This window comes from Urocitellus parryii, chromosome 9 (genome assembly GCF_045843805.1).
Source record: "Urocitellus parryii isolate mUroPar1 chromosome 9, mUroPar1.hap1, whole genome shotgun sequence".
Taxonomy (NCBI): Eukaryota; Metazoa; Chordata; class Mammalia; order Rodentia; family Sciuridae; genus Urocitellus; species Urocitellus parryii.
Window position 1 is genome coordinate 74,242,536 of NC_135539.1, and position 27,057 is coordinate 74,269,592.

A 27,057-nucleotide genomic window follows, 5' to 3' on the forward strand; every position below is an offset into this window, starting at 1 on the left:
GCAATGCACTAATGAATAGCCTTGAATATATGCACATGTGCAAAAATTTCCCTAGGAATTTTGCCTAGAAAAGATATTGCTCATTGTAGAACATGGACAGCTTCAATCTTACTACCATATTTTTAAATTTCTCTTTGAAACACCTATGCTATTCTACAGTCCCACCAGCAATTTATGAGATTTTCTGATTTCCTCACATAATCCTCATTATCATTAGCATTACAAAATCTTAACATTTTTTGCCAACCTGGTAGAATAATATGAAGTCTCATTGTTATCTCAAGTTTCCATGATTTCTGGTGATAAAGAGCATGCTGTCACAAAGTTATTATTTACATGATTGCGTTTTTTTATAACTTTTATTGCTTTTTTACTTATTGATTTGTAAGAGTTCTTTGTATATTCTGGATACTAATTCTTTGGGTAATTGTAGATTTTTGGATCTTCTAAGTTGATGCCATTATTATTATTTACAAACAACAGTTTTATCAACTCATTATATCTTTTCACTTGTCTTATTGAATTATCTAATCCATGCAACACACTTGAATAAAAGTAGAGATTATGTGTATTTCTGTCACATTTCTGACATTAAATAGATTTTAAGGTATCATGTAAGTATAGTTTTCTATAAATTGGAGTGTCTTCCTTTTAGAACTCTTCTTTTTTGCAATACTGAGGATTGAACTCAGGGCCTCAGGCTTGCTAGGTAAGTACTCTATCACTGAGCTATATCCCCAGTCTTTCTCTAAAGTTGTTTAAGAAACTTTCCTTTTATTTCTAATACCTTAAAAGATTTTTTTTCATTGAATCATTAATGGCTATTCTTTTTGTCATCATTAGATGCCCCTTTTTATCAAAATTACATGATTTTCCTCCTTCAGATAGTAAAAGTAATGAGTTACACCAAGAGACTTTCCACCTTAAGCCATTCATAACTGCTGGAATAAATTCAAATTGATCAGAATATTATTTTTTCTTAATATATTGATAGAATCAGGGCAAATATTTTATTCAATAGCCTGGCATCTATTTTCATAAGTGAGACTGTCCTATAGTATTCTTTTTTCTACAGTCCAATCCAATTCATAGAAAGATTAAACTAACCCTGCAAAAAGAACTGGGGAGACTTTAATTTTACTTTTCTGAAATAGTTTTTATAAAACAGATGATATTTTAGGTAAAATTTACTTTGTATGTTTTAATAATTTTTAATTATTGATTTAATTTACTTTATTGGTTACAGTTCTATTCTACTTCTTTTTGAATCAATCTTTTCTTCCTAATCTATTTACCTATCTATCTATGGTTTTGTAGTTGCCCATTTCATCTGTTTTCAAATGTATTGGCAATATATATTTTCACAGTGGTCTTTTATTTTCTTTTAAATTTCCATTCTTTCCTTTTCTTTATAATATTGTTTCTTTGTGTCTGCTCTCTTTATTCTTAATCGTTATTATTTTATTATAGTAACAGAAAATGGACCAAGACATAACATGTAGGTTTAATATTATTATAACTTCTCATGATTTTTATCTGTGAAAATGGTTTTTGTCTAGTTTTGTGCTCCCTCTCTCCCCCACCCTCTGCCTCTCTCTCTTTCTCCCCCTGCCCCTCTCTTGGCTGGGGATCAAACCTAGGATGTAGCATATGCTAAACACATGTGCTACCACTGAGCTATACCCTGATCCCAGTCTAATTTCTCTTATGTTAATGTAGTTTCAGAAATTTCTTTGGGTAAATAGTTACATGGAATGTATCTTTCAACCCTTTAGTTCAACCTTCACATGTTATCATATTTTAAAGAGCTCTTACAATAATAAAAACTGGACTTTGGTGGGGTTTTATTGCAGGGTGGAGGGGATATAGAGGGGCTTTTTCCCTCAATTTGAATAGCTCTGAATTTTATAAGTTTCATCCACTTACATTTATTGCATCATATTTGAACTAGTCTTTTATCTTTTTTGGAATTTCATTAACCTTTTTTTGTTATCTTTATCTTCTTTTGTATTGAATCAATTGCATTTCTTTTGATTTCTCTTTTCCTTCTACTGGTTTGCAAGTTGTACATTTTAATTCTATTTTTAGAATTAAGCTTTCTTTTTTAAAAAAAAAATTTAGTTGTCAGTCACCTTTATTTATTTATATGTGGTGCTGAGAATGGAACCCAGGGCCTCACACATGCTAGGCAAGCGCTCTACCACTGAGCTATGACTCCAGCCCTAGAATTAAGCCTTCTTCAAAGATCTCCAAAATGGTCTTAACTTTCCAAGTTCACAGGTAATTAATGTCTCTCCCAGTTCTCGGATCCACTGATTAGAGTTTATCACATTGCTGGCAACCAAGGATCAAAAATCATTTTAAAATGTGCATTTTCCATTACATTTTCTGATTGGCTATTCTCGATATAAAGAAAATGTTGAATTTTATAAACTGATTTTGTATTTGGCCACCCTGCCAAACTCTTGATAGTTCTAATACCTTACCTGTCTGAGGTTTTCTAAGTACCTGTTTAAACTGCTCACACACAATGATTATTTTGTCTTTCTTTTTCCAAAAGCTATACATCTTATCTGTTACCAGTTTTATCAGATTTCCAATAATTTAGGTCCTTTTAAAGTTAATTGGAATGAGGAAAATCAAAGATACTACTTAGCCGTTTAGTATTTAAAAAAAAAAAAAGATGGGTTCAAGAAAAGAGAGGCAAGGGCAAAATGGACAGTTACTATACAATGTATCAGAAAGTAAGACGTGATGCAACAGTGGCTAAGAAAATAATGAAAAAGTTGCATATACGTAACATAATGTATGCAAAATAGTCTAAATAAATAATTGGTGATCTAGGCAGCCAACAACCCAAATAACTCAAAAGTATGGAAACTAAACCACGAATTTACCATAATTTAGTAGATTTGAAATCCATTATAATCTACTCATGTGAATATAGGCCAGAGGAAAAAAACTAATTCAGAAGTCTCATAAATAGTTCTTAGAATATGAATTCAAGAGAAACTCTATTTCCTGGTTCTGAGACAGTCAGGCTTTAAAGTAATAACATTTTTTCAATATTTCTTTCCAGCTCACAAAATAACTACACATTTTATCACTTGGTTGTACAAAACAACATTACTCAAAAGGTTATTGTAGAGACAGTTAAGATTTGTGGGGCATGTTATAGATTTCATTTTTGCTTACATTATTTCAACTGATGCTCACATTTTTTTTTATATTCATACCTTTACAATTCACACTCCAGCTAAAGATCCTAATTGTAGTCTCCTGAACACAGCATTCTATTTCATACATCCCCTCTGCCAGGACAGCCTGTCCTGCCCCCTCTGCCATGTCAGGGACAGCCTTCATTCTTTTACCTGGATCCTGGGCAGGGGCAGAATTTCCAACAGGAGCCCCATGTCCAGAGGTGCAGAAGAACAAATTAACAGGGCAAAAGGCAGTGACTTGGGGTGTCTGAGGAGTTCCAGTCACATGGCTGGTTGACGGTTCAGAGGAATATGCCATCTACTATTTGATTGACAACTCGATACCCAAAATATAGTCATTACCTCTTGCAAAAACTTAGCATGTATTAGATGAAACATTTCCTAGATCAAAAGAGAGTGAAGGGAGTTTTGCTATTCATGGTATAAATAAATCACAAAGGTGGAGGGCACATTAGACTTCATCACTTGGCCACTTATTAGGCCCCTGGTACAGTCAGTTCTGTGCATAGGGTCCTTGCTTTTGCAGGGGTTTTTTGTTTGTTTTGGTTTTGGTTTTTGGTGGTACTGGGCATTAAGCCCAGGGGTGCTCTATTACCAAGCTAGATGCCAAGCCCTTATTTACTTATTTATTTATTGTTTGCTAATTCTGCGACAGGCCTGGTTACATAGCCAAGGTTGGTCTTGAGTTTGAGATCCTCCTGCTTCAGCCTCCTGAATAGCTGGGTTGACAGGCATATGCCACTGCTACCAGCTTGATTTGACAGTATTTTTAAAGAGGTACTGGAGGGGTGGAGAGAAGAGAGGCAGAGAGAAGTGGTAGGATGCTGTTGCCAGGGCAGATGGCCGCTGGGCTGTCAGGAGGGCTGAGGCGGGTCTTGAAAGTCCATGGGGGATGAGGGTGAGTGGTGTTGAGATAGAAATGATGACTCTGGGGGGTTGACTGGATGTTGGGGGGCAGAGAATGGAATTAAAGCAGTTGCAGCAGAGTCAAGCTCCATTGACTCAGAGGATAAGGGTCCTAAGAGAAAGAGAGATAGTAAGAGAGTGGAGTGTTTGACCTCGTGTTACGAAATAATTATAGATTTATACTTCTGTCCTCTTTGTACTTGCTGCTTCTCAATACAATTATGTTGGGTATTGGAAAGAGTTTCCTAAAAGTAAAAGTGAGAGATTTTAAAAGGCAAAAACGAGGGCAGCAGTAGTAGACTTTCACATGACTCCTGCCCCACCACCTGGAGCTGTGTGGTTTAGGCAACTCAGAGTCTCTGGACCTCAATCTCCTGGCAGGGAAAATGTCGATGGCACTGTCTAACTTCCAGAGCTGCAGCAAGACCAGGCAGGGATCAGGCATCACGGCTCATATTATACAAATAACCCCAAACAGAGGGTCTGAGCTCTCTGACTTCTGCAAAGATAATGATCAGAACTAAACCACAAGATTACACAAACACCTCTTAGTACTGGGATAGTTGATATAGTTGAGATACCTCTCAGTGAGAGAGAACCTTCAACTGGGGTGTGTGTGTGTGTGTGTGTGTGTGTGTGTGTGTGTGTGTGTGTGTAAAGCACACCAGAGATTAAGGCTCTCCAAAATGGGAAATCTCTGAACTGGGAGTCAAGGGATGTGGCTGTAATCTCAGGCTTACCACAAACTCATGGAATGACCACAGCTTCAGTTTCCTTATCTAAGTGTCTCCTAGTTCTCAGATTCTTTTGGTCCTATTTAAAAGATATAGTCAACATGTTCTGGGGTATTTTACTTTGCACCCAAAACACTTATTTTCTATAAGGCCCAACCACTGATTTTGTTCAAGAATATGACAAACAATTTTGACCTTATCTTTGGAGTTCTCATTGGATCTGATGCAGAAGAGAAGGACTTTGGGCTAACAACCAGACCATTTCTTTATCAGGTGGCCCAAGCTCTTGCTGTACTCCTGTGTCCCTTGTAAGGCTTAGCCATGTCTGGGCTCAGTGAAGTATTTTCATCTTCATCCTCAATCTGTGTTAGAGAGATGGAAAAGAAGAGAGGCACAAAGATGAACTCATTTTCTCAGTGCTGACTTGGCTATGGGCAAAACAACTTGACCTTGATTCACCTGCAAAGCAAAAAAATCTTATCTTAGACTCAGTCCACATCCTTTGGAAGCCCCTTCCTTTTCTTTCTCTTTCATGTCACTCACCCGTGGCCACAAGGGCCAGATGAGTTCTCCTGGTTTTGAACATCAGAGAAAAACAACAAAAAACATCACCTACCCCACAAATGCTTCTCACCCACACACCTTTTCTCCAATCACCATGTTGGGTTCTAAGTCAAGGGCTTGTGTACTGACTGCTCTGGAAGAAACTTAGCAGGGCTGTAGTACTTGCTCACTATGCACTGGAGGGCTGTGGGTCCTTGGAAGGGACAGGTAGATGATGAGAAGCACCAGCCAGGGGCTCTCTCTAGACCCCTGCTACTCTAAATGGATGGGCAGCCCCAGAAACACTTGACAGCTTTTTTAGAAATGTTCTTAGCCCCTCAACTGCCCCCTGGATCCCGACACACAGTACTGGCAGGTGACTTGTGTATGCACTGTTGTGAACAACCCTGGTGTCAGTCCTGCTGGGTGTAGAGCAGTCAGCTCCCAAGTCACTCTGCAACGGTGGCATCATCCTGATGATCAAAAGACTGACTGTCTCCCACGTGGCCTTCAAGAGTTGTTATTTCTGGTTAATTCAAGGGCACCAAAATATCTCAGGGCAACATTAATTTTAGATCCGGTTCTTTTCTAAAAATTAAGGGATAGCTTTTAGTTTGGGGGAGTGGAGTTGAGGGCATAAGACAAAACCAAATAAAGGGCATGACAACTCGAAATCACAGGAAGAACCATAGATTTGCTTCTGCTGTCCTTAATCTTCTGTGCAGGAAGAGAAGCAAATAATACAAAAGGCAAAGGTGTTCACTTATCAGGTTATTAGTTAGTTTTTTTTTTTTTGCATTTGTATTTTCTGCTAATATTTATTTATTTATCAAGACCAAGTACTGAAGAAAGACAAGCAAATGAGTGATCCTTGCCAATCAGTAACTCTACTAGCCAAAACTTAGAACTAGGACTATTTCTCAGGATAGGTGTAAAGGCAGAAATTAATGGAATCAGCTGGACTAAAATTCAGGCAGCACAGGTTTAGAGTAAGAGGGCGTCAAAGGTAGAAAATTGGAGTTGGTGTTTTTGCTCTGATATGAACTATCTGTATGATTAGGTTTTTTTTTTTTTTTTTGTCTCTTATTTGAAATCCAAAAAGTAAAAACTGCATATTTGTCCTTCTGGGAACAATGGCAAGTGGTTGATAGTGTTGGTCTAATACTTGAAAGGAGAGAGAAGATGACTGAGATAGAAAAGCTGGTTTGATTTCCTAACTCTGCTGCTGTTTATTCTTGGTTATGCTATTCTGGTCAACTAGAGGACAATGACTGTTCTTTTCCTAACTAGCACAGGCATGGAGGAGTGAAGCTGAGTCTCAGTAACAGAAAGAGAAGAGTCCCCGAGAGTCCCTGACCCTCCCTTACCCATCATTCTCCTGCACCTGCTCTGTGCTACAGTCCAGAGGAAGGTGGCTCTGTCACTCTCACTAGTTTTTGCCAAAGTATTAGCTGAAGAACCTAAAAGCTCCTATAGGGTGTTACATTTCAGTTGTGCAGGGAAGTCACGGAGGCAACAAATCCACAAATATCCCAAGGAAAGTTACATCCATGATGGTATTTCAGGGATGTGATGGAGGAGAGGTGTGGCGAGGGTAGGAACAAGAAATTCTGACTGTGGCTTTCAAACCATCTTCCGCAGCAAGACTCTGACACAGGATGTGTCGTGTTCAACATCAGAAGAGTTCAGTTTAGTTCTCTCTTAGTGGACATCCCAGGCACAAACCTTGGGATTATCAGCATTAATAACTGCTGGCTGTGTCTTTTTTCCCTCTGCTCACATGAAATGCCTGTCAGCTTAGAGGCAAGGCCACACTGATGTGCCTGGGAGCCTGAGGAAAGATTTTCCTCCCAGGAGCCCCATAATCCAAGCTCTGAGACCTCACAGCACCACCACCTTCTACCCCCACGTTAGTAATCTCAAGTTTTCCTCCACTCCTCAGGCACTGAATACTTTACTCTCCGAAGAGAAAATGGCATCTAAATCCAAAATGGTGCCAATACTAAAAAATTACAGGAGGAAAATATTCTCCTTCCCACCTTCTAAAGAAAATTCTGTTTTTCTCTTGAGCTTCCAGGACCATGGTAGTGGGAGCTGGGGCTGGGGAGAGCTGAGAACAGGAGGCGATGGGAGGGTGGAATGACTTATATTAACAATTCAGAGCCTCTGGTAGAAGCAAGGGGCAGGACTGGAAAGATAAGAGCAAGGGTGGACAAAAGCCCTATTGGTCAATTTTTTTTAAAGAGAGAGTAAGAGAGGAGAGAGAGAGAGAGAGAATTTTTAATATTTATTTTTTAGTTCTCGGCGGACACAACATCTTTGTTTGTATGTGGTGCTGAGGATTGAACCTGGGCCGCACGCATGCCAGGCGAGTGCGCTACCACTTGAGCCACATCCCCAGCCCCCTACTGGTCAATTTTTGAGAAAGAATTATTAGAGTTTTTAGCGAGTTAAACAGGAGAATGAGGACAGCTGCCGTGCTGTGTTATGAAAAAAAATGATTATTATAAAGAGTCTTCAAAGACCCTCTGTTGAGTCATAGTTAGTGGAATTCTCCTTCATTATCTTTCTGAAAGATGTCTATACCTATTATTTTTCATTTGTTTTTGGATGTTATAGTGCTATTTCTTTAATGACACCAGACTGAGAAGAGGTTAAAAAAATTAACATATTTTATTCCTATTAAATTTTTAAAAACCAAACCTCCATGGCTACCTCCCCCAACATTCATCTAGCTCTCACTTACTTCATAAGATGTTTGGAAGACCCTGGGAAAGGCCTTTGTTATGGTGTGGATCTGAGGTGTCCCCCAAAGCTCCTGTGTTAGTGCAGGGATATTCAGAGGTGAAACCGTTTGGATCATGAGAACCGTAAGCTTCTCACTCTAGTTTGTCTCTAGTTTAAATGGACTGGTGGTAACTGTGGGCAGGTGGGGTGTGGCAGGAGGAGAGGGGGCACCTGGTGCATTCCCTGGAAGGGTGTTCCTTCCCTGTAGTCCCTTACACACCTGTTTCTTGGCCCCATGAGGTAAGCAGCTTCCCTCCAGCACACCATTTCTGCCTCACCCAGAGCAATCAATGGAGCTGACCCACCATGGACTGAACCCCTGAACTATGAACCAAGCAAATTTCCTCCTGTAAGTTGTTCTGGTGGGATATTTTGGTCACAGTCTCCAAAAGCTGACTGACTCAGCCTTTCAGGGTTAAATATTGCAGACAAACTCTTTATTGGTTGCTACAGATCTAGAAGTTTGTGTTCAATTCCTGAATACATCTTTTATGAAAGGAAGAGTGGGGAGAGTAGGAAGTTCTGGAACTTCCCCTTGTCCCCACAAGATCTCCTCGGATACTTAGGCTAAATTATGATGGCTCTGGAAGTTTCCATGGCCTTATCTAGAAGAAGAGAGTTCTGCACATGAAAGAGTTTCTAAGAGCCTCAAAGACAATTGGTTTGACCCTTTTCAAATTTACGTGTTTAGAAACTTTCTTGGCTTGTGGTTGAGATACCAGATTCGAAATATATCTGAGGTCAATCCTTGACTATTTGTGCTAATGAATAATTTATAAGAGTCGCTAAGTGTACTTTTCATTGATTTTTGTGGAGGTGAAATTATTTGTAGAGAAATGCACAGATCTGCAGCATACAATTTGATGAGTTCTGACAAATGTGTGTACCCGTAAAATCAACACTGCTGTCGCTCTGCTGCTACCTCCTTCTGGTTGATCCACCTACCAAGAAATGACTGCTCTGATTTCTCTCTTTCTAGTTAAGTTCTGTCTTTCCTTGAACTTCATATAAATGGAATCAAACCAAATGTACTTTTTTGTCTTTAGCTTGTCTCGTTTAACGTAATGTTTTTGAGATTTATCTGTGTTGTGTGTATAGGTAGTTCATTCTTTTGATGTTTGAGTGATTGTATGGATATATCATACCTCACTTGTCTCTTCTCCCAATGATGGATATTTAAGTTGCTGGGTTGGTTTTTAATCATGCCACCATAAATATTTTGTAAAAGTTTTTTTTTTTTTTTTTGTAGACATATTCTTTCACTCCTCTTAGATAGTGAGGAGTGGAATTGCTGGATCATGTGCTTAACTTTATTTTTTTAAAATTTCAGTTTTCCAAAGTAATTTTATATTTTATATTCCAGTAGCTCTGCTTCCAACATTTGTTGCTGCCAATCCTTTTTATCCATTTTATCCATTCTAATGGGTACATTTCATGATGGTTTCCAATTTTCATTTTCTTGATATCTGTTGTGTACTCAAGCAGCCTTTTGATTGGTTGCTGATAGTATATCTTCTTTGGAGAAGTGACTGTTCAAGTCTTTGCCCATTTATTGGCTTGTTTGTCTTTTAGTATTGATTTGTGATTCTTCATATATTCTGGAAAACAAGTGTTTTTCTCCCAGCTTAATTTCTTACTGTCTTTAGATTAGTAGAAACTTTTAATTATTTTTCTCTTATGATTAGTGCACACTGAGTCCTAAGAAATCTTTGCCTACCCCCAACTTGGAAAGCTATTCATCTTTATTTTCTTTTAGAAGCTTTATAGTTTAAACTTTAATGTTTTTATCTATCACCTATAGGTCAAGTATATGAATTTTTTGTGTTTACATTAAAATAAAATTAGGGCTGGGATTGTGGCTCAGCAGTAGAGCGCTCTCCTAGCATGGGTAGGACCCGGGTTCGATCCTCAGCACCACATACAAATACAGGCATTGTATTGTGTCCATCTACACCTAAAAAATAAATGTTTTAAAAAATAAATAAATAAAATAAATAAATAAATAAAATAAAAATTGAGGATTCTTTTTAAAGAATTTAAAAACATTAAATTTTGTACAGGGAATAAGGGTTTTTTTTTTCTCCATACATTTATTCATTTGTTCTGGACGAATTTGTTGAAAAGATTTTCCTTTTCTCGTGGAATTGATTTGTCAATTTTGTAAAATAATTAATGAAATATACATGTGAGTGAGTCTAATTCCAGACTTTGTACTGTGTGCCATTACTCTATTTGTCCTTAAGCCATAACACTATGTTGTCTTAACTACTGTAGTTTTATAGAATATCTGTGTATCAGATGGCATGACTTTCAAAATTTGAATGTCTTTTAAAATTACTTTTAGATGTTTTAGATTCTTTGCGTTTCTAAGAAGGTTTTAAAATCAACTTGCCAATTTTAATTTTTTAAAACTAAGAAGGTTTTAAAATCAACTTGCCAATTCTAAAATATGTTGGATTTTTAAATTGTAATTGTATTGAGTTAGTGGATGAATTTAAGGTGAACTGACATTTTTTTCTTATTAAAAAAAATCTTCCGATCTATAAACATTGTATATTTCTCAATTTATTTAGTTCTTTTTAAATGTATCTCAGCAATATTTCTGTTTTTAGTTTAGAGGTTTTACAAGTTTTTGACAAATTTATTCATGAATATTCATGTTTTTAAGTCATTGTAAATGCACTTGCTTGTAAATATTGTAATTCCTAATTGATTGTTTTCAGTATAAAGAACATACTGCAAGTGATTTTTGTATACTGAGATTGTTAAACTTGCTAAGTTCTAAATTTCACTTGTAGATTTCTTAGTCATTTTATGTAAACAGTTGTTTCATCTGTGAATAATTTCCTTATCTTGGAATCTATTTGCTGATATTAATATAGCCATACTAGTTTTCTTATATTTACATGATGCCATTTTTAAAATTATTTTAATCTATTATTGTCTTCATATTTAAAGTGTGTTCTCCTGGGAACAGCATATAGTTGGGCCCTGCTGTTTAATCTAGTTTCTATCTTTTAACGTTTTGTTCATTCTTGTTTAATGTAATTAATGCTGTGGTTGACTTTAAGTCTGGCTTATCACTGTCTGTTTCTTAGCTCTCCTTTTGTAGTCTTATTACTCTAGTCTTCCTTTTCTCTCCTTATTTTGCCTAACTAAAAAAGAATTGTGTGTGAATATACATATATATGTATATATACAAATGTGAATATATATATATATACACACATATATATGTATAAACTGTGTGTGTACGAATTACTCTTATTTGATTTCTTCTATTACCTTTTGAGATACACTATTTGTATTATTTTATTATTTGGTGGTTTCTCCAGGCTATTCAGAATTTCTTCTTATTCTTAACTTATCATAATCTACTTACACCATTTCATACATAATATAAGAACTAGAGTCAATTTCCATTCAACCCAACCTTTATACTATAGTTATTATATATTTTGCATTTATATATGCAATGCAACTCACCTTACAGTATTATTTTAATAATTATTTATTTATTTTTGTACTAAGATTGAATACAGGAACACTTTACCATTGAAATACATTTTTAATTTTTTTTCTCTTCATACAGCGATTTGCTAAGTTGTTGAGAGTCTCTTTAAGTTGCTGAGGCTGGCTTCCACCTCTTGAGTTGCTGGAATTACAGGTGTGAGCCTCTGTGCCCACTCATTTTTATTTTAAAAGTTGTCTTTCAATAAAAAGGTAGTCTTTTCGTGTACCTAAATATTTCATTATTATTTACAGTAAATTTACCTTTCTAGATAATTTCCCAATAGCTTGAAAAATTGCCTTAGCACTTTTTTTTAATAATGTGGGGTGCTGGTAACAAATTCTTGAATCTTTCTTTTATCTGAAAATATAGTAGTTTCGCTCTCATTTTTGAAGGATTTTTCTCTAAGTAGAACTGTAGGTTTACAGGCTTTTTTTCTTTTAAAACTGTGAATATGTTGTACTGTTCTTTTCTGGTTTCCATTGTTTCTGTTGAGAAGTCAGTCATTATTATCATTTTCCCATCTATCTATGTGTCCTTTTTCTTGGGCCACTTTTAAGATTTTCTCATTTACCTTTGGTTTTCAGCAGTTTGGCTATGATGTACGTAGGAGTGATTTTCTGTATGTATATCCTGCTTGGTGTAATGAACATTTAAATCAATGTTTGTCACCAAACTTCAGAAATATCTGGCCATTATTCCTTTAGATATTTTTTTGTGCTCCATACTTTCTCTTATCTTCCTTTGGCACTTCAATTAAATGTTCCACTGGCCACTAAAGGTCTATTCAATTCCTTTCTCTATTTTTGTCAGTTCAAAAAAATTCTATTAATTTGCCCCCAAGTTATGATAAAGTTCATTTCTGATATTGTGCCTTTCAGTTCTAGACTTTTCATTTATCTTTATGTATTTTTTTTCATTTATCTGCTGAGATTATTGTGTTGTTTCACTCATCACAACCATTTTCCCTTTGTATTAGCAGTTAGTGATTTTTTTTCTTAAAGGGTAAGAAAATAAATATTTTAGGCCAGCTGGTTATACAATCTTCCATTGCAGCAGCAAAGCAGCCATAGATAAGGTATAAATAGGTGGGCATAACTTTATTCCATTGAAACTCTATGTACGAACATAAATGATAGCCAATTTTTAGATCATAGCTATGAAGATTGCTGACTTCTGCTCTAGTTATAATAAATGTTCTCAATGATATAAAATATTTTAAATAGTTGTTCTAAATTCTTCATCTGCTAATTCCAAAATCTAGATCATTTTAGGGTCTGTTTCTATTGACTTTCTTTTTAGTGGGTCACATTTTCCTGTTTCTTTGCATATCTATAATTCTTTTTACTTGCTAGGTATTATGAATTAGACACCACAGACAGTCTGGATGATAATGTTGTTGTCCTCTAACAGGTGGTAATACTTCTGACAGACAGTTGAAGGGATAGTGTATGCTCCTGTCTAGCAGGCTTGATTTTGTTTTTGTAAAGGTGGGTCTATTGTGGTTTTGAAATTCATTCTAGGAAAGTCTCTTCTTCTAGAGAAGATGGGTCAGATGTCTGTTTTTTATTAATAAAATTTGGTTTAACTATTTTTCTCTCAGATTCCCCAATAGGCAGTCAGTGCTTGGTCTCACTGCATCTTTCATGTGGAACCCAGATCTTGGCTAAGAGCCTGAGGTGCCCCCCCATACTTATGGGTCCCCCTTTGTTCAGTGTCCTCCTCTCCAAGGCTCTACCTAACAGATCCCAGTCATACCAAGTCAGGGAAGCCACCACCGTGCCTGGGCTCCACTTTGCTGCTGCCTGAGAGGAAAATGCCCCAGGAAGAAATTCGTACAGTTGGGAGCTCATTTCATGTGTTAGCCTTCTCTCAAATAATGTAGCCCTGAACTGCCTGTCACTTGATACCTGAAACTCCTGCTGCACACATAAGGTGTAAAGTTGTTTTCAACAGAAAAGTAAGTTGGTCCCAGTTACGCTGCCAGGGCTGGGAGCAGAAGTCCTCATTAGTTTTTCTGATATTATCCATGCCTTGTCTTGACAACAGATTGCCTTCTGGCACTTAAACATTGGATTGGCATTTTGATAAATGCCAGCAAGTAATAGCAACCATACGGACAGTAGAGAGAGATACCCTTTGGCAGGAGTTAAACTTCACAGTTTAACTTTTCGCGTCTGTTTTTATTGACTGTTTAGGGTAAATAGTACCTTATTCCATGTAATTTTCAAGTCAATAAAATAATTATCATTACACCCATTGAAGAACAGGAAGCTGAGCCATACAGAAGTAAAAGCAACGAATCTATGAAGCTAGTAAGCTGGCAGAACTAGAATTTAGAAACTTTCAATTTTCTTTTAAAAATGTGTGGGTTTTGTTCTTGACTTCTGACTTCATTGCATTGTGGTTAGAAAATGAATCTCTGTGATACTTATTTTTTGACATTTGTTGAGACTTCCTTCATTTCCTAGTAAGAGGTCAGTTTTTGTAAATGTTCTAGGTATGCTTGCATTTACAAACCCAACTTTCCTCCCCTTTCTAACTATGCTGCTTTTCTTGCTTTACTATGAAATTATCAGAATTTATTGAGTGTCTGTGCTATTGATTCCACTATAACTGCTGGCCCTGCAAGCCCATTTAAATTGCTTTTGTTTAGTACATTCTTGGGTAGAGATAGGCCAACCTGTCCAAGTTCTCCCCAGCTTTAGTTCTTGGGGGAATCAGAGAAGGCCTGAGCCACTGTATGGTGTGGTCTTCAGAGTGAAAACATGCTGGACATAGTAAGGACAGAAAAATTTCACTTCATCCTGAGTGATTAATAGGGGTATTAGTGGAACCGGTGCTGTGGCGCACCTATAATCCCAGCTGCTTGGGAAGCTGAGGCAGGAGGATCGCAAGTTCAAAGCCAGCTTCAACAATGGCAAGGTGCTAAGCAACTCAGTGAGACCCTGTCTCTAAATAAAATACAAAATAGGGCTGGGGATGTGGCTCAGTGGTCAAGTGCCCCTGAGTTCAATTCCCAGTACCAAAAAAAGGGGGGGAGGCAGAGGGCTCGCCAAAGAAACAGAAAAACAGAACAACGTGTGTGTGTGTGTGTGTGTGTGTGTGTGTGTGTGTGTGTAGAGAGAGAGAGAGAGAGAGAGAGAGAGAGAGAGAGAGAGAGAATTAAAATTAGCTCATATCATCACAGAGGTTGAAAAGTTCCACTATGGTCATCTGCATGCTGCAGAGCCAGTGGTGATGACTCAGTCTGAGAAGCAGGAGCTTCCAAATCAGGGAGACCAACAGCACAGCCTCCAGTCTCAGGCTGAAGGTCCTCAAACCATTGGAGGATCTCTGGTGCCAATCCTGAAGTTCAAAAGCCAAAGAACTTGGAGTCTGATGTCCAAGAGCAGCAACAAAAGAAAACGAAAATGTATCCATTTTGCCAGGATGAAGAAGAAGGGGGAGGGGGAAAGAAAGAAAGAGAGAGAGAGAGAACGCTCTTTCCCCCTTCTTTTGTTTCCTGTTCCATCTGGAGTCCAGCTGATTGCATAGTGTCTTCCCCTCTCAATCTGCTGACCCTCTCTGTTCTAGTCAGCTTTTTTCATTGCTGCAACCAAAAGACCTGACAAGAACAATTGAAGAAGGAATAAGTTTATCTGTAGCTCAGGGTTCCAAGGGTCTCAGTCCATAGACAGCCAACTCCATTCTTCTGAGCAGGAGGTAAGGCTGAACATCATGGCAGATTTATGTGGTGGAGGAAAAAGGCTCAAGACATAACACCAGGAAGCAGACAGAGACTTCATTCACCATATACCCCAAAAGCATGCCTCCAATGACCCACTTCCTCCAGCCACACTGTACCTGCCTATAGTAACCATCAAGTTAACCCCTTTAGGGGCATTAATTTAGGGACCGGGTTAAGGCTCTCACAATCTAATCATTTAATCTCTAAACCTTCTTGTATTGTCTCACCCATCAGCTTTTGGGGGACCCCACCCACATATCTAACCATAACACCTACCTGCCAATCTTCTCTGGAAACAGCCTCACAGACACACCCAGATAGATGTGTGTTTTACCTGTTCTCTGGGCTTCCATCAGTCCATTCCAGTTGACATCCAAAAATAATCCTCACGCTAAGCAATGGGCCAACCAACAGCCAGGAGTATAGCTGACAAATCTGATCACCTGTCTGTACGTTCCCTGCATGGATGGACTCTGCTGTGCTAGACACTTCTGCTTCCGTGTACCCAACATACCTCTTTCAGCTTCCTTTATCCAGCCTGTGACATGTTTATAATCATCCGGTCTCTTGCATCAGAAGAACTTATTGCAAAGTATGCAATGGAGTCATTTTTTTCTGAGTGGGCCAGAGCCATATTCCCCCTCAGTATGGACATGGCCACTGCTCCTCATGTTCTTACTGGGTCACCCGTGTCCAATTTTTGAACTGAGGGATAAGGTCTTCATGGTATGAGAAGGTAGTTGGTAAGTCAGTGGTGGGCAGGTAAATAAGAACTATATCTCCCATATGCCACACATTAAGTGGAACACTTTTGTCTATTTCTTCAAAAAAAATGCATAATCATTAACTATACAAAGCCTGATGATTCTTATTTCCTGAACAGTATGTCTTTCTTCCTCTCCTTTCCTGACAGTCCTCTCTGTGTGTGTATTTGCTAAACACGAGGCATATTCAAAATAAAACCTCGTTAATTTTTCACTCATTTAGAATTTACTCATTTTACTTTGGAGAGTAACACAGGTGCAAACTCCTAAACCATGTCTCCTACAAAGATTCTTGGTTCCTTTCTAGGAAAAAGTGGGATGTCTATAAATCCTTTAAGTGGAGTGAAGAAAGATGTGATTAAGTCATTACCTGATCAAATATGTGAAGGTCTGGCCAGGGCCTCCTGAACTCACAGCCTGCTTCTCTCTCTTTGCAGAGTTTTGTGATAGTGAACCACTGGAGATCAGTTATGCCACCTTCAAAGCCTTGTCCTACGTTAACGGCACCATGTTAACCTGCGAGTGCAAGAGAGGGTTCCGCAGAATACAAAATGGGTCTCCCTATATGCTTTGTACGGGAAACTCTTCCTGGGAAAACAAGTGCCAGTGTGTAAGCTCTCGTAAGTGATTCCTTTTTGTAAACCAATGGAAAGAAAAAAATGTGCTAGGCACTATGGTGCATGCCTATAATCCCAGCAGCTCTGGAGGCTGAGGCAGGAGGATCATGAGTTCAAAGGCAGCCTCAGCAACTCAGTGAGACCCTGTCTCTAAATAAAATACAAAATAGGGCTGGGATGTGGCTCAGTGGTTGAGTGCCCCTGAGTTCAATCCCTGGTACACCTCTCTCAAAACAAACAAACAAAAAAACAAAAACAAAAAACAAAGAACTGGAGGACAGAATGAGACAGAATTCAGCTTTCGTTCACTCAGCCTTGCAGACAAAAAGCGGCCAGCCCAGTCTATGGGATAACTCACATTAGAGGTTTATGAAATAATCACTCATTAAACAAATGCTTAGTAGGGTGTCTACTACCTCTAAGAACTCTTCTGGGTTTCTAAGACTAAATTGATCTGACACTGCAATTTTGCTGTTGACCTTTCTCCTTGAATCCCCAAATCTCTCTCACAAAGCCCCATTTCTGCATTGGCCTCACACCTACCCTGTGGTATTAGAATGTGCTGAAAGTGATGGGCTTGTTTGGAGATTGTGTGGGTCAGTAAGTCAGACTACTATAAAGCCTGGTGATTGCTGCTCTGTGGAAGCACCTGCTTGAGTCGTTTCCCAGCAGCTCTCTGCTTTATTCTGACCCCCACCCCACTGGAGTGCTCCCTTGCAACTCCTTTGCCAAACTCTTCACTACAGGGAGGGGTATTACAGGAGGAGTTTTCCTGCCATAGCCTTAGGATAGCACCTCTCTAATCATAAGGGTCTGAATAGCATTAGGGGAGTGAAGGGTTCATGGGGTGGTGGAGTCAGACCCCTCCTGTGTGCCATCACACATACCCATGCACACCACTGACAGGCCTGATAGCAAGCAAGGATCCCTTTTAGTGAGACACATATGAACAAAAAGGGTTATCCACCAGAAAATCTTTGAATTCTTCCAGAAACATTTTGTAGCCATTGTCGTTATGTACATGAATATGTAGAAGCCCCTGCAGGGACAGGTGATAACCCTGCCTACCCAAGGGAGGGCTTGCCCCTGGCTCATCAACACCAACACCAAGATAGAGAATTAATGCCAATGCAATTAATAGATGAACCATGTGTTTTCCCATTTTAAATATTTGTGAAGCTGTTTGCTGTACCCCTCTCATATCTTCCAGACCCTAGGAACACAGGGAAACAAGTTACACCTCAACCTGAAGAACAGAAAGAAGGGAAAACCACAAAAATGCAAAGCCACTTGCAGCCTGTGGACCAAGTGAACCTTGCAGGTAAGTGATGCATCTGAGCAACTGACTGGCTGACTCCTGGGAGCTGTCCTTCTCCTGCATGGGAATGACGTGTTTCCCCATGGAGAGACTTGAGTCCCACACACTCTCCATACGTGTGTGCATGTCATTCTCCTCTTCTCAGGGTATCCTGGGGACAAGAACCATCACTGAATGTTGGCAGGCTGTTTGCTCAGCATCTCCAACTACCCTTAACAGCACCCAACCTGGGCTGTGATTTGGGAACTGGCCAAATAGAATTCAATGTGGTTCAATTCAATCCAATTCAGAAGCATGTATTGGGACTCACTGTGCCAGGCTCTGCCAACAGAAGGTGCGAACATGGGTGGGACAACAGTTCCTGCCCTCATGGAAACCCTCTGGTTTTCTCTTAAGTACAAGATGATGATTTACAAACAAGATGGTTTTTGTCCAGGTGTTTCTTACAGGATGGAGTTATAAAATGTGCTGGGCTATCCTGGTGATACTTAAAGGCTCCAGACAAACATCTCCTGGCTAATGAGCTGGAGATGAGTGAGCTCAGCTTCCTCAAGTGAATATGCTTCCATTAAGGCATGACGTCAGGAAACGGAGCCCACTGGGAACACCTGAGCTTTGCCGGGAGCTGTTGGCCATATGAAGACCCATTAGTCCTCTGCTAATTTTATAGCCTTACAAAGAATCTTACCATATCATGTATAATCCCATTTGAGCCTCACAACCTGGTGAGTCAGGGAGCAGAAAGCATTTCTTCAACTTACTAAAGAAACTGAGGCACCAAGAAATGAAAAGTACTCCCATAATAGAACTGGAGTAAGATCCCAGGTCTCCAGGATTAGATGAGGGATCTTTCTACTGAGTACTTATTTTAAATGACTTTGAATTTATTTATAGCTTCCATTATGAGGGGAAGGAGGCCAATCCCAGGGACACTATGCACCGTGGTAGTTTTCCCCTTTGCTCTCTGACTTTGAACTACACTAGAATTTCCAAACATGTGTAATGTGTGTTTTGTTCTGTTTTCCCCATATTACCCTCACAATGATTGAATGATTTCAGAAGTCAATGTGTGTTGTCCTTACTCAAGAGATAACCAGCTGGATCCGGCAGATGGATGCTTTATGAATTGTCATAGTTTGGATGCTTCCATTTGAAAGAAGCAAACCCAATTCAAACAGATTCAGGCAGTGATGGATTTTATTGTCCTTTAAAGAACATTTTATTCTGAGATTAGAACTCAAGTTCGGTCAAGATTTTCAAGGCTCTCTGTGACAGAAGCCAGCTCAGGACAAGGTCATTTGGCTTCCTGCAGCATCAGAGGGCTTATCTAGAGTATTTGCAGAGGTTACTTTGGGTACTGAGGTTTATGGAGCATCTGGAAGGTCATGAAATGTGTGCAGTTTCATGGTCTTGGGTTGGAAGGTACACACAGTTCCTTATGATCAGACTGGGGACAGTGGGCGTGGCATCCTGAGATTAAATCAGAACAGAACACAATCTCTGAGGCCGAAGGTCAGCCAAGTCTGGGTTGTGGGCAGTGTATGTAAAGTTACAGGCATAGGGGAGCTTAGAGTTCTCAACAGGACTCATGTGGATCAAGCTGCAGGCATAGCTTAACCAGAGCTCATGTTTAATTTCTCTGAGATTTTCTCAGTTCTTCCCTCTGGGCTTTGGCTTTGTCCCTGGTCACCTGCTGCCATTGAGGGATGTATTTCCTTTCTTCTTCAACAGAAATCCAAGTTTTCTTTGCCTTGGGTTGAACCTGCCCTTGCCCTTGAGCTAAGTTTGTCCTTTCCATCCCTGTCACTTCTCAAAGCCCTCAGTGTCTTCCAGGAACCGGCTCAGACACTTCCTCATCTGGGTTAGCATCAGTCAGAATGAATGACTCATTTCCCCAGGTCCCCAGCAAGACTCTCTGCTCTTCTATGATCCTCACCACCTTCTGCCTTCATAGTTCTTACCCCATGGACTGTCCAACCCTGGTGGGTCGCTGTGCCACCCCACGGTGCCTAACAAGGTTCCCGACATAGGGATGTTCTCAGTCTGTGTTGGTTGGATGAAAGAACAAACAAAAGAGAAAGCACCAAGGTCCAGTCTCTAGCAAGAGGCCACCTGGACATATTCACAATGTTTTCCCCAGCTTGCCTTCAGAACCAGCTTTCTCTCTTCCAGGTCACTGCCAAGAGCCCCCTGCGTGGGAACATGAAGACACAGAGAGAACTTATCATTTCATGGTGGGGCAGACACTTCACTACCAGTGCATCCAGGGGTACAAGACCCTACACAGTGGCCCTTTCTTGAGTGTCTGCAAAACCATCCGTGGAGGAACAAGGTGGACCCGACCCCGGCTCACATGCCTGGATGAAAATGAGCTCCATCTGTTTTCAGGTAGGTGGCTCCTCTCTTGTGTCCAACGCCCTTGCTCTCTCCCTCTGTCTGACCAGGGTGGGATTCCTGACTTTACCTGCCATGTGACCCTGGGTAAACCCCTTGATGCTCTGGGCCTCAGTTTCTTCTCATTCTAAAACAAGAATGAGATCTTTAAGGCCCCTTCACCTTAGGTAGCCCTGTGCCCAGAGTGGGGATAAGTAGAGATGGAAGAGGAAGTTCTCTCAAGTGTTCTGAAGCAGAGGGATGCTGCTCAGGGCAAAAATACTGCCCTTGGTCTAGCTGATCCTGAAATTTTCCACTACTTCCCCAAGTTACCCAAGCTGCAATCTGCCACCCTCACGTGTCTTCCTTTCCCAGATTTATGATGTAAACCTGTCATTTGTTAAGTGTTAGGAGCCACAGCAAAAATATTGATACAGGCACCTTTGGATTTTATTGACTGCCAGCCAGCAATTCACATTCATATGGTAATTGGACTCATGCTGTCTAGCTGGGCCCATTTTCAGGACTCAGGTTACTCATGTCACTCTTGTAATGGGAGAGTTCCCATTGGTTGGGAAAGGATGGTAGGAGGGTGTTCCGGGGGAAGAGGAAACCCCCCCGGCTCAGGTAGAACACACACACGTGGCGGACCCACCTGTTAGGGGACGCACACGGCCTCTCTCTAAATAAAACTTTGTCTCAGTTTGACTGGCTTGTGTTTTTGTGCCCAACCGGGTTGCAAGATTGCAAGCCCATGTGCACTGACAGCTCAGCAGGGGATCGCTCAGCAGGGGTGCCGCAGGCAGTGCTCGGCAGCAGGAGCGGGACTCAGCCGGCCCGGGGCCGGGCAGTTTGCGGCAGTTAAGTGCTCTACTGTTACCATGCTCCTTCCTGGGTAAGTCCCCACCTGAGCTTTGACGAAAGCGCAGAGAAGGGGCTCACTCAAGCATGAGTGTGTGCACGCTCTCGCACACATGCCACCTGCCTACGTTGAGGTCTTCTGCTATGTGCTCTGAAATCTCACTCATTTCACATTCACCGTGAGAATTCCGGTTTCTTTGCTCACCACGGTTTCTCATGCCCCATGACTTCCTCTAGGGTTCTCTAGGGATACTATTTCTTTCCCACAGCCTGACTCCAGCAAGCCACCCTGATGGCCAGGGCATGTACATCATTTCCTCCCATCAAGTGGGAGGGAGGGCCTGAGTAACTGATCCCAGCCCGGGACAATGACATTGGGTAGGATCCGAGGACCTGTCAAAGAGGAAAGCTATCCCTTTGTGCATTTCCACTCCATGTGATGGTTCACTGTGCTTGGGTTATTAGCACCCATTTCCAAGTCAAAGGTGGAAGCTAGGGCTGAACAGAGATACTGGGGAGAAATTGCGGCTCACAGTTCCATGCACAGCCAGGATCAGAGCCAGAATTCCCCATCGCCGGCTCTGCTGCAGCCCTTTACCTGTTTCCCAGTGACCCTGGTGTGGAACCTTGTGGTGTGCCATCCCTAGAGATGCGACCACCCCAGGAGACATGCCTCAGCAGGAGTATCCAGGGCCAGCTGCAGTAGGCAGGTGCAAGAGGGGGGACTCCTGCCTCCTCACCTTGGGCCTCATAAGCAACACTTTCTCTCCCAGATGAAGTTGACATTCAAACAAGCACGGATGATCTTCCTGAAAGTGAGACTTACCACACCATCACCACAACAGGTATGGGGAGACGCTTGGCCATCGAAGCCAGATCAGGAAAAGGGCAAATGCAGTCAGCCTGATGCAAGCCTCTCTGGCAGATGGGCAGGGTCAGGAGAACCAACCCCGGCTGCCTCCTCCAGAGCAGGGACACGCCTCAGCAGCCTTCGTACCCACAAAGCAGGTGTCAGAAAGAGGAACCACAGGACCGAGGTCTCCAGGCACAGGGATGAGGCATCTGCCCCCTGTTGACCATGGAGAAGTCACTCTCCCCAGCTTGTGCACTCTACTTGCCATAAACTGAATGTCTCCCCCACCCTCTTTTCATAGATTTCCAACAACACTCAGAAGTAGCAACAACCATGGAGACGTTCTTGTTCACGATGGAGTACCAGATAGTAGGTGGGTGACATCCTTTTCTCTGTGGACAAAATGTACACCAGACCCTGACATGGACAGGTTGGTTGGCTGGTTTAAAAGGTCCTCTACTCACACGACATGTTAATAAGGGTAGAAGGTGAATCCAGATCCTAACATTACCCAAGAATCGGTTATAATAGGTTATAAGTTAATTTTCAAACCAGACCCAACGTCTTCCTCTTGAGTGGGTCTAAAAGGAGCCCCCATAACCATGAGCCAGGCAAGAGGCCAGGGAGAGAAAGAAAACACGCTCCATAAACACTGAAGTTGTTTCCACATACGAGGGGGAAGTGAGCCTTGGAGTTCCATCTGCCTGGACAACTGTATGAACGTCTAGCTCCAGGACCTCCGCAAACCAGCAGTTGGAAAATGTGAGCAGGTTCAAGAGTGACTCATGTACTTATCATGTATCTTCTGTTTCAATGATTCTTTCACCAGACACAGGCCTCCCTCGCAGCCTCCTTAGGTGAGGCCTGGCCTCAGAGTGCATCCGAATTGCTTGTCTGTCAGTTTACCCCAGAGGTACCAGCTCCTTTCCCTAGAGACTCTCCTTCCAGGCCCACCTGGCCCTTATCCTCCTTGAGCCTCCTAAGAAATCCGTGGGGGTGGGAACTGCATTCTGAGAAGGGAGAGTGGAAAATGCAGTGCCCACCCTTCAGGAGGCTCTTGCTCATCTGGGGCACCTTCTCCCCAGCTCTGGGAACCCAGCTTCTGCAGGCCCCATGCCCAGCCCCAGGCACCCCTGCTGAACACCCTCTCTGTTGACAGTGGCCGGCTGTGTCTTCCTGTTGATCAGCATCTTGCTTCTGAGTGGACTCACCTGGCAGCGGAGATGGTGAGTCCCACATTGTCAAGGAAGGCTGTCATTTAGAGTAGGGAAAGCCGTCCCAAAGTTTGGTCCCTGTAACAACAGCAGCATAAGCACTGACCAGGGCTATGCGCTAGGCCAAGAGTATTAAGAATTAAGAAACCATCTTGAGAAAAGCTTTAGAGAGTAGACCATAAGACCCACTATGTCACTCTCTGAGTATCCAGGACGTCCCTGCCTGCCAGAATCCACTCTGGCCAACCCTGACATAAACTCCCAAGTAAGACCTGGTAAGATACAGATCCTCCCCTCAAAACCCAAAGCTCTTAGAGTCTTCATTTAGCCCAGCCAGAGAGGGGGAAAAAAAAAAAAGCAGATTCTTTCCATTCCTTCCTTCCCTAAGGAAGGAATACACTCTTAACTTTCCTCATGTGAACTGAGAAGTACAAATTATTTCAATGCAAATGAGAAGCCCTTCAGGGTTATTGCATTAGGAATTATTCACAGATCTGGCAATCCCCCTGTTTCTTTCTAAGGCTGTATTTCAAGATTACAGGAGATGAAGCGTGTAAAGTGTCTGACATATTGTCAGGTCTTCTCCCTCCCCAAGCTGAGTACTTGGCAAGGACCTTTTCGTTTGGTAGCTTGAAGACCAAGACTCCTCAGACACAGAGGACAGACCACTGGGGAGCAGTCATGGTTCAGTTTATGTAGTGAAGTAAAGGACTGCCTGAAACTGTCTGAATTCCCACAAGACCTCCCAGGATTACAGTCTTTGGAGAGATTCAAACTATCTGAGTTCCCACAAGACCTCCCAGGATTATGGTCTCTGGAAAGATTCAAACATAAATCTTTAAAAAAAAAAAAAAAATCCTACTTTCTAGAATCTAATTTCATCTGATGGCGCCCTCTTGTGGCTTAACAGATATTCTACATTTAATTTACTGGACCATCATGGGACCCCATCCCGAGATTTATTTTATTTATTTGTTGGTCTGTTTTTGTGGTACTGGCCATTGAGACCAGGGGCTCTTTGCTATAAGCCATATCCCCACCCAGTATTTTATTATTTTTCTTTTTGAGATAGACTCTTACTAAACTGCTGAAGGTCATTTTTAAATGGTTTGTTTTGGAGTAATCACCAGGAACCAGAGAAGTGTTACAGCAAGCTCACATTGGTTAAATTTTCAGGGATTTTGGGGGATAGTTTGGTTTTGTTGTTGTTTAGCAATGGTAAGGACCAAACCCCAGGGCCTTGAACATGCTAGCAAGCTTACTAAACTGAGCTACACCCCCAGCCCTATCAACTGGTTTTTAAGCACAGCTGTTTTTAAAAATTAGAGTATAACAAATAAACTATATTAAAACAAAGGCAATACATACTCAAAACTGATCACTTCCAAATTATTTTACGGCATTTCACTGAGATCTTTGCTCTCAGGGTAATTCACATCTAATGTACCTGTATCATGGAAATACCACAGGACGGTGTGCTACTGTGACTCTCCTCCCAGTTCTGTGTCCAGGGATGTCACGTGGGCAGCTGGATGCTTAGCATGGTGGGAGTACCTACACAATGGAAACAGGCAAAGTTTTTCGGAGGGTTGATTGTTAGACATTCCTAGCACACCTCTGCTCTGTGTTTGCCCTGAGAAGCTTTAAGCAAGGTAGGGAATAACCTGATATTCTTTTGAGCTAATTAAGGACTGAGAAAACTAAAAACCATTCTGTCCAACATGGCAGCCTCTAGCCACTTACGGATATTTAAGTTCAATCTTGGATAATTTAAATACCATTCAAAATTCGATTCCGTGGGCCAGGCATGGTGGCACTCACCTGTTTAGGGATATAGCTCAGTGATAGCTCACTTGCCTCGTGAGAGTAAGGCCTTGGGTTCTATCCCTTGTACTAAAATAAGGAAGGAAGAAAAGAAGTAGCCACCGTGTCCTAGAACAAAATGTAAAGTGAAGATCTCAGGTAATATGCCCCTTGGGATTTAGCCACAAAACAGCCCATCTGTTCTTTGCTCCCTCAGACCCACTCAGTCTCCGCCTCTGGAGTAATGGGGACACAGGAGGGCTTCCAGGACTCTTCCTCATACCCCGCTTATTGAACACTAAATTGAAGAGTGAACTATAAAACAGAGGCTAAGACTGGGCGGCCAGTTTGGGCCTCCAGAGGGGCGGCAAGATCGCAAGGTCAGGTTTCACCAAGTAGGAAGGTAATGGTATCCTGGGGTAGAATCAAAATTAGCAGGTCACACTTCTGGCTGAGACTCAAGTAGAATATTCTGCCCATATTGGTATAAGGTGGGGACCACATTTTCCTTGACACAATTATTACCCATATGGCTATGACTTCACCACAGGAAGAAGAGTAGAAGAACCATCTAGAAAACCCAGAGTGGTGAGAAACCAAGAACAGCCAACAGAAGTCATGAGGCAGAAGCAAAGTCAGAGAGGTCAAACGCTCATCTCGCATCTCGCCTCTCACATCCCTTGGCTTTTGGGAACCTCTGGATTCACATCACAGGACATCAGGCAGCTGCTGCCATATCACTAAGACAATCTGCACCATCAAAGAGGGAGACCTGCCCACTTCTATCCAGAATTTCCAAGGTCTTTAAAGAAAAATGGAACTCTCTGGCTTATCTTTGTGGACATGGGTTGATTAAAGATAGAACTGCATGGAATGTTCTCCATATTCTATACAATATAAAGTAACTTTGTGTTGACTTCATCCCAATTTCCCAGTTTGGAAATCCCAGGTAAAGCCTTAGCACTAACGTAAGTAGTCTCCTTCCTGTGCCACCACATGTGCCTGGATCTCATCCATGGGGACCCTTCCCAGTTCTGGTTGGCTAGCCCATTCTGATCACTTTGTTTATTAAACAGCCTTTAAGAACTCTGGGCTGGCGACTAGCACACTGAGCCTAGCTCAATACTATAACGCAAACCTCTTCTTTTGAGGCTTCAGATTTGAATTTCTAAAGAAAAAAAAGCTGTGGCAGAATCATTTGTGGATAATATCAAAATAAGGCAGCTAATCCCTTGGAATGGTGAAGCTTCAATATTGGAGATGATTTGAGAGGATTTCAAATAGTGAATGCTAGTGTCAGGAACAGGAGGGTAAACTATGTTCCAGAGAATGAATTATACTTATCAAAATGCTTTACTTGTATCTTACTATTAGGCTCATTAAGAGCTGGCTTCTTTGGGATTGCTATAAATTATACTCAGAGCTGGGGCTACACTAATTTGATGTTTACTAGTAGACACACAATGTACAAATGTGTTCATTTCCCAATACATGTCATAAAAACACTGAAAAGGATCAGTTCATTCAACATTCATGGGAAGAAGGAAAGAAAGAAGGAAGTGAATGGGGGGAATGATACTGATAAAATTTTGCTGTGGAAAAGGTGCCCCTGTGATCCTCAACTGTTACCCAAAAGCTCAGCAAGTCAGAAGGCATGGAGGCCTTCTTCAAAACAAATCGCTGGGCCCACCTCTGGAGTTGCTGAGTCAGTAGATCTGGAATTTATATTTCTAACAAGTTTCCAGATGATTCTAATGGTGCTGGTCCAAGGAACCAGCTGAGAACCAGTTTGCATTACATGTGCCCACCCACCCTCAACTGC

The 27,057-nt window shown here is 41.2% G+C and overlaps 1 protein-coding gene across 1 annotated transcript in view; it reads left to right on the top strand.

Moving 5' to 3' along the window:
- The window catches only part of Il2ra (interleukin 2 receptor subunit alpha), a 40,635-nt gene extending 14,639 nt beyond the window's left edge, over nt 1-25,996 (top strand). The window contains exons 2-8 of the mRNA XM_026391817.2: nt 16,634-16,816; nt 18,024-18,134; nt 20,304-20,519; nt 22,139-22,210; nt 22,520-22,591; nt 23,378-23,444; nt 25,786-25,996. Of these exons, the coding sequence (XP_026247602.1) occupies nt 16,634-16,816; nt 18,024-18,134; nt 20,304-20,519; nt 22,139-22,210; nt 22,520-22,591; nt 23,378-23,444; nt 25,786-25,810 (746 nt within the window). The 3' untranslated portion in view covers nt 25,811-25,996. The remainder of the gene's footprint in view (nt 1-16,633; nt 16,817-18,023; nt 18,135-20,303; nt 20,520-22,138; nt 22,211-22,519; nt 22,592-23,377; nt 23,445-25,785) is intronic.
- Nucleotides 25,997-27,057: the final 1,061 nt, after the last annotated feature.